The 7,689-nt window shown below is 33.6% G+C and overlaps 2 protein-coding genes across 2 annotated transcripts; both read right to left on the bottom strand.

The window, feature by feature from the left end:
* Window positions 1-4,829: 4,829 nt before the first annotated feature.
* On the bottom strand, window positions 4,830-5,777 carry Tsp_05781 (TATA-box-binding protein). The gene has a single exon (XM_003380015.1). It carries the CDS (start codon window positions 5,775-5,777, stop codon window positions 4,830-4,832), a length of 948 nt encoding a protein of 315 aa, XP_003380063.1.
* A 146-nt stretch (window positions 5,778-5,923) lies between these two features.
* Window positions 5,924-7,469, bottom strand: Tsp_05782 (hypothetical protein). The gene is made up of 5 exons (XM_003380014.1): window positions 7,372-7,469; window positions 7,040-7,112; window positions 6,780-6,876; window positions 6,123-6,181; window positions 5,924-5,947 (listed from the first exon to the last, which is right to left on the bottom strand). The coding sequence occupies exons 1-5, from the start codon at window positions 7,467-7,469 to the stop codon at window positions 5,924-5,926; spliced, it is 351 nt and encodes a 116-aa protein (XP_003380062.1).
* Window positions 7,470-7,689: the final 220 nt, after the last annotated feature.

The following is a 7,689-nucleotide window of genomic DNA, read 5'->3' as shown; positions in this document are numbered from 1 at the left end:
ATAAACTTTCTGTCAACGGAGCTTCTGTAAACTGTTTCAATTCCGTGTAGATATACAAACTGTCTTTGAACTCCGTATATATATACAAACTGTCTTTCAACTCCGTGAGGAATATATGCAAACTGTCTTTCAATTCGGTACATATATACAAACTGTCTTTCAACTCCGTATATATATATAAACTATCTTTAAGCTCCGTATACCCGCCCGCCACCCCCTCCTCCGCCCTTTGAAGAGTGGTTCAACTCCGTATATATATACATACAAACTGTCTTTAAACTCTGTATATATATACAAACTGTCTTTCAACTCCGTATATATATATATATACAAACTATCTTTAAGCTCCGTAGAAGTTTGAGTCTGAAACTGAGCTCCGTAAGCTTTGAAGAGTGGTTTACCCGCCTGCCACCCCCTCTTCCGCCCTTTGAAGAGTGGTAGTATACGCAAAGTTTTATTTGTCAATTTTATTGAGCTAATGCCAAAATAAAATAATATACATAGTAATTGGAAAAATTAAAAAATCAATAAGAATGTGCAAAATAAGAGACAAAAGTAAAGTTTCAATCAATTAAAACGAAAAACATTTTCAAAAAAATAAAAATAAAAGTAAACATAATTTTGTTTCAAAAACTAAATAAAAATAAATATATATGTAAAATACAAAAACAAAAGATGAACAAAAATTACAAAATAAGTTCAAAAATTATTTCAACACACAAGAATTGCGTACAGTAATTTTGCTGCGTGATAGGTCACAGGTACCGCACTAATTCAAAACTCAGCCATGTAAATTTGTCGTTGACTTAATTAAAATAAAATATAACTTCACCCTTTCGAATTATCCGCCGCCGAGACTAACACAATTCGGACCGACGGCTAACCGCATGCACCTGCTGTCTTCTTTTGTTCTACTTCGTACTGTCCGCGTTCTGCTTCGTGTCGCCCCCGTTTAGCCAAAATAAAAACTACCTGACAGAACACTATAACAAAAATATGGACTTAAACAAAACATGTCTACCCGCCGCATGTCAGAAAAATTTCAAAATAGAATAACAACGTGCACAAAAAGTCAAGTCAATTTCTTTGAAAGAGACGCTTTAAATTAAGAGATTTTCACTCAAATGCTGCTTTGGCTACTGAAAAGGTAATTTGCAACAGCTGTTGATGTGCTTAAGGGACGGACACAACGCGCGCAGTGTTTGTTCAAAGTAATTTAAGCAAGATGGAAATTCTCGTAAAGATCAATTCTTACCTAATTAATTAAGTGGATTTTAACTGAAAAGTAACATTTACAAAATAAGCATACACAATTTTTGGAAGAAAAGCAACACAAATTGAAAAGCAAATTACTTTTCTGCAATTAAAAACGGCAACTACAACAACTAATTAACGCCACAATAAATTCAGAGAACGTTTTACGACGCTACTAGTTGTGTTTGCCACGTAAATGAAACAAGCAACTGGGCGGTTAGTGATAATAAGGCACCGTTATACATGCCAAACTTACCACACGCAGTCTTTTTATCGTTCACGTCCATATTCCATTCTCGTGTTTCTGAATGTACAAGAATTAATTAAATAAAATAATGTAATAATCATACAAAAAAAATCAAAGCCATTTACAATGTTATTCCATGATCTTCATCGCAGGGAAAACTCCTTTGCACTCGCACCGTACACCATACGCCTTGAACTGAAGCCACGTGAGCGTACGTATAGCAGTGGAATAAAAATTTGCATACATTTTCTCGTAAACAAGTCCTACTGTAGCTGCTTTTCAGTACGTTAAGCAAACAAAAATTTTCACGACTTTTAATCTAAAATCACAGGAAACGGGTTAAATGAGTTGCAACTTTACAATAATAATAATTATGTTATTCCTGACGATAGATGCCATTGAATTGTTAAAAAACAAATTAAATGAAGTTTCACACACATATTAAAAGTTCGGGCTTGTGGTATGCTATAGATGCAAAGCAAACAAGCGTCAAGGCGACTGTTGAAAATTTGCATGTTAACGAGTCGACGCCCAACAATGATGAAAAATAATTGCACCTGACCACAGCTTTTGGACTAAATTAACAACTATAGTCATTCTGCTTCATTTGGGTTATCTAATGGTATCTAGATGTGAGGAGTAATACAGTCCTTAATATTGTATACTTCTATCTAGTATACGGCTCAATAATAATGTGATTTTACATTATGTTTGCTCAACGAAATAAAAATTAGGCGTTGTACTTGCTTATATTGGAAAGTTCATGAAAATTTTTATGGGTGCATTTTCCGTTTATTTGCTTTCGATTTTCTGAAATCATCATAACAGATAATGTGCAATCGAATGAAAAATACAATTCTTATACGCTCTCTATTTTCATTTGATAACTTTCGATTCTATTCATTTCAATAACGAAAAATTGTAGGAATTGTTTCTAAATCGTCTACAGATTATATACGCACATGTTCACGCAGAAGAAAACTGCCGAACTGCCGTCAATAATAAAGGCAACAAGAGAGACCAATGCCATTTAAATACCAGAACTACAGCGGATCACTTTTCTGACATTTCTATTCTTGATTATTCTAAAAATTACAGTTTATCCGTGCAAAGCAGAGACATCATCAACATAGTATGGGATATGGAATATTCAAAAGCCCAAATCAACTATTCTTAAATACTGAAGATCCTTGCTAATTTTTCACTACGGTAGATTACAGTAACTAATGAACATCAACAAATTGCTGAATAACTTGCACTTGAAAGTCAATATGTAATTTTACAGTAATTATGATCCAAGAATTAAGTAAAATAAAAGGAAGGTGACCTAGACTTGACCGAACAGAGCAAAGTTTATTCCGTTTAAAGGAACACAAATAAGCTATCAGTGAATAATCGCTAACACTGCAGAATGCATCTTCCGACAGTTTCGATACTTCATTGTCTTAGAAACTCCAGAATAGAAAATAAAACTAATAAGAAAGAATAGCTTAGGTTTCTAAGCAGGAATAAAATAATCAACTTAAAAATATCTGTGAAATAAGAAAATCGATACTTACCATTTGCAAGAGTCGATGAAAATGTAACATTTTTGCCACAACTGAATTCCATACCACAAGTTAGTTTAATAATTGTTGAATATATTTTAAAATATAGTCTCAAAACCAGATCAGGAGATTCCAGAAACTATAATCGAGAAGCGTTCACTGCTGTTAACTGATGGTGTGAAGCTAGCTTCACAGACAGTGCTCCCTAATAATGAATGTTATCTAAATGTAACTTTCAAATTTTTATCATTTCAGAAAAAATTTCGACTTTGAAATTTTTACATTTGTTTAATTCTTCACGTGCTGGTCATAAAAACCAAATGACCAAATGTCAACGCTGCCATGTCAACATGCTTTATTTGTTATCCATGAAACTGCCATGCACTTCAAATGTGGATAAATCAACATCAATATCATTCAATAACGCGTCCATTCATAACATTGAAAAGCATAACAAAAACATACTTACGCATAATATGGACAATTTATTATACAATTCTTCATTCAATATTCTTGACTCACTGCACAGTATAATATTTTGAAAGTTGGCGAGACTGCGTAAAATATGACAAGTACATCATCATCAATGCAAATCAGCAGCATAAGTGTGAGTACAATGCACAGCCGCACAGATGAAGCCAGAAAGAAGAACGACAAATTTACTTTGCAGACTTGAAGGCGGAAGAAACAATCAAAACTCACCAATCAGTACCAAGAATTTTCTGTCAGCGGATAGCGTTTGTCAAATCGATCCTTACATTGTTATGAAAATATATCATGTTATTATGACAACTACTTTAACGTGTTGGTTTGTCATGTCGTGTGGAATGTTATTTTACAAAAAATTTTCCCCAGTTTGCTTTTCCGTATAAAGTTTCACAATTTACACTGCTAATTAAAATATAAAAAGACAAAGATCACTTAACACAATAATAACAGACATGAAAGAATACATCTGCTTAGAAGAATTACCTTAGCAATCAATTAATAAATTTCATTACGTAAAATTATTTTCAATTATAAAATGTCAGTTGTCTTATTATTCTAAAATTCTAAAATGGATGTAATACAGTTTCCTAATTAGTGCTGAAAACCATACGGAAGCTATAAGTTTCAAGTTGCTTGAACAGTTGCATTTTGTGCGGAGGTTAGGTGCCACTAGTAGGCCGCTCTCGAGGAAAATTTTACAAACATAGAAGCCAGGACAAGAATAACGGAAATTGAAATTCCCTTCAAAATAGTACTGTTAATTCTAAAAATAAAAACATTTTGCACAATAATTACCATCTACAATATTTGAAATAGCACAATGTGCGGATATAATAAACGCAACGTTCACAAACGATTCTTCTTTACTAAAGGGATTTACTAAATTTTCTTCTCACTTCACAATTTAAAGAGAAAAGCATTAAAAAGACACTGATGAAGAAACGTAAACATTATCAAGTTCCCAAGACGCCAAGTAACTTTTCGTAAATAGAAAAAATAAATTAACATAAATAAATAAATAAATAAGCGTATATTCATACATGTATGTATACGTACGTACGTGTGTGTGTGTAGATGTAAATGGATAGGTGTGTATGAACGTGAAAAAAAAAAGATTGAATACCAATTCGCAATAAATAAATCCAAAAGTCAATGAGCGTGAAGCAAAAAATAATGAAAGCCATTGTTTTTGGTGTACGACAAGCATATATATATATATATATATATATATACCTGACAAAAGGTAACCTAGAAGATAAAAACAAATGCGAGAAAGTGGCCGGTGGCTTTCGTCAAAAATTAACATCCTGGTCGCAGTCGTCGTAGACATCATCATCGAGATCGTTTTCCCAAACTTTTGACCCGGGCGGCAAATTCAGCTGACGGGCAACCACTGTGCTGCACTTGAACCGAACTAAAATCGGATACAGCGACTCCATCACTGTCAGTATGTCGGCCTGCGATTCCGCTCCGGTAATGGTAATGCTACCCGTAGAATGGATTCTCAGCGTCGCCTTAGGAGAAGCACTTCGCCAAACTAGACCAATGCTCAATTCCGGTTCGTAGCTAGACTCACGGGGATATTCGGTAGCTAAATTCGGTATACGGATGCCGAAGGGCAGCTTACAAGTCGCCATAATGTTCGTCACTCGGTAATCGGCAAAGCGAACTCGAGGTCCCACAATTTTCTGAACAATCCGCGCAACACTTCTGCTCGACTTTCGCGCTTCTTCTTCACTTTGTGCACCCGACACGGTTATCTTTCCTGACGACCACATTTTCACATAACACCTGGGCTTTTTGATTTGAAAAATCAAAACGCCTCTGTAACGCTCATAAATAACGTTGCAAGTGTGCATGGCAATGTGGTGTAAATCAAGATGACAACATACGTTGAACATTGTAACAACGTTTCGGATGCGCAAGTCAATAGGATCCTCTAAGCAATCATCTGTCGTCGTCGGCGATGTGCTGACATTACTGCTGGCAGAAGCAATTGTTTCTTGGTCTGCACAATGTTCATCATATGAAGAGGTGACAATTTGACCGGCTTTTTGCGGCTGAAGTGTGCCAACGTTGACCAAAGTTCCACTGACCGGCGCAGCGATAGTGGCGGGCACGGCAACGCTGCCTGGCGCCGGAATGATGCTCGAAATTAAGCCATTCATACGCCGTGCTTTATAACACGTCGACTGCGACATTTTAACAACAAACGCTGCATCCGCATACCCAACTAGCATTCATTGAAAAATACGCCAAGCAGACTAGTCTGCTACATACGCAATCCCAGTATCAATGAAATCTGCTATTCAACCATTCCGAAAAGCTATAAACCAAAACTGAAGTTAAACGTCTTTCCTTTAACCAGATACCAATAATTATTGATTCAATTCAATTCGTAATGTGCAGCCTAAAAATCTAGCTGGAAATTAAAAAAAGACCAACACATTTCATCTTAAAAAATGACGTGTAAATACCAACTATACGTTGATGAACAGTAAATTATATAAATAATTATTATTTTTCAATTCATATTTAAGCAAAAATAATTCATACTCACACAAATGATCGTTTAAGGAACTTACCACACGTCCTCCAAACCCGTGCCACTGAGTGTTAAACAGTAACTGATATGCAGGTACAACTTAAAACAATTAAAATACTTTAATAATCGGAAAGCTGAAATTAAGTTAAATAAATAAATAATTTACCTATTAACAATTTTCAAGTATTTTAAGTGTCATTCCGCGTTCAAAACGTATGCATTAAATAACTTAAACCAATGCTAATACATAAACTTACAGTACACTGTTGTATTTCAGAAAAAAACAATCCGCTGAAACGATGGAACTTCTTTACTTAGTTGTCAGCATTTTTTAAAATTATAAATAAACAACTGAACATATAAATGAATGAATGAATAAATAATATATATAATTAATAAATTGAATTACGGCAAAACATCGCTGCAATGTTTTCGAACGGAAAGCATGCACTTCCTCATAGACAAGTGTAAATATATCGTTGCAAATCATTCAGTTCTCTTAAGTGCGATTTATCAAACTGATTAAATATTTAAAGTTCCAGCACCAACACTAATTATTTTCGTGTTATATACATTACATTGAATTTGATTGAAAATATTGTACAAACCTGTGTTAAACGAACGAGTTAAACTGAAACAACAACTGAGTAACAAACGACTGAAGCAAAAGAAATTATGTGAATATGCAACAAAGAACCAACTTGGGCTCCGCATTCATCAGAGTTTATAATAGACGGATGCGTTGAAAGTGCACTCCTCAACCGATTTAATGGAATGATAAGAAAGGTGGAAAGCTAAAAAAGTAAAAATTGTCTCGTGCCTCTACTAAATTTAACATACTACACAACGCCTCTCAGATAGTAAAATACCAAGTTTATTTGTTCAAGAATATTTAATTGTGATTTGTTCTTATTTAATCTTGTCTAGTTAATAATATTATTTGTTTTTATTTTCAACCGCTGCCATTAACCGATATTTTTCATTTATGCATACGCATGCCTGCTTCACGTTAAATTGGGGCAGAATAATACTGAAAACAGAATAAGCAAAAAACGAGTTACAAAAGAAATTACAGTATTCTAAAAGAATGTAAGTTTAATATTAATCAAAAATATCTTCAACAAATTACAATTTCAAAATGTTCAACATTGATTTAATAATATTTTCACAATATGCTATTTTATATAAAAAATTTCTTAAAAATGAATTAACACATAATTTATACTGTACAGTTAGACTGTTAAAAAAAACCGTTTTTATAACTTACTTTAAAACTCTTTAACAATTACAGTTCATGGTGGTGTTTGAACGTATAATATCTGTACTTCAGAACAACATTCTGAGCAGATTTGCTAAGTTCCAGTGCACCATCTTCTGGCGTGTTCATTCGATGAATTTGTTTTACATGCAACTAACTTGTTCTGATTAGAATTCTGAATTGTAGATTTTTAGTAAATTTCTGCATTTTAAAACGAAACTTCTATTTCATACCTATAAGTAAAATATTTTCCGAATAATTATAATTGTAAATCAAATATTTTGCGAATTTCAAAATAATCAATCTGATGACAGTAACATTTAATTTGAAAATTTAATTCCATCAATCC

This window comes from Trichinella spiralis (genome assembly GCF_000181795.1).
Source record: "Trichinella spiralis strain ISS 195 chromosome Unknown Scfld2, whole genome shotgun sequence".
NCBI lineage: Eukaryota > Metazoa > Nematoda > Enoplea > Trichinellida > Trichinellidae > Trichinella > Trichinella spiralis.
The sequence above is the reverse complement of the archived record's forward strand: the minus strand, read 5'-3'. Positions and strand labels throughout refer to the sequence as shown.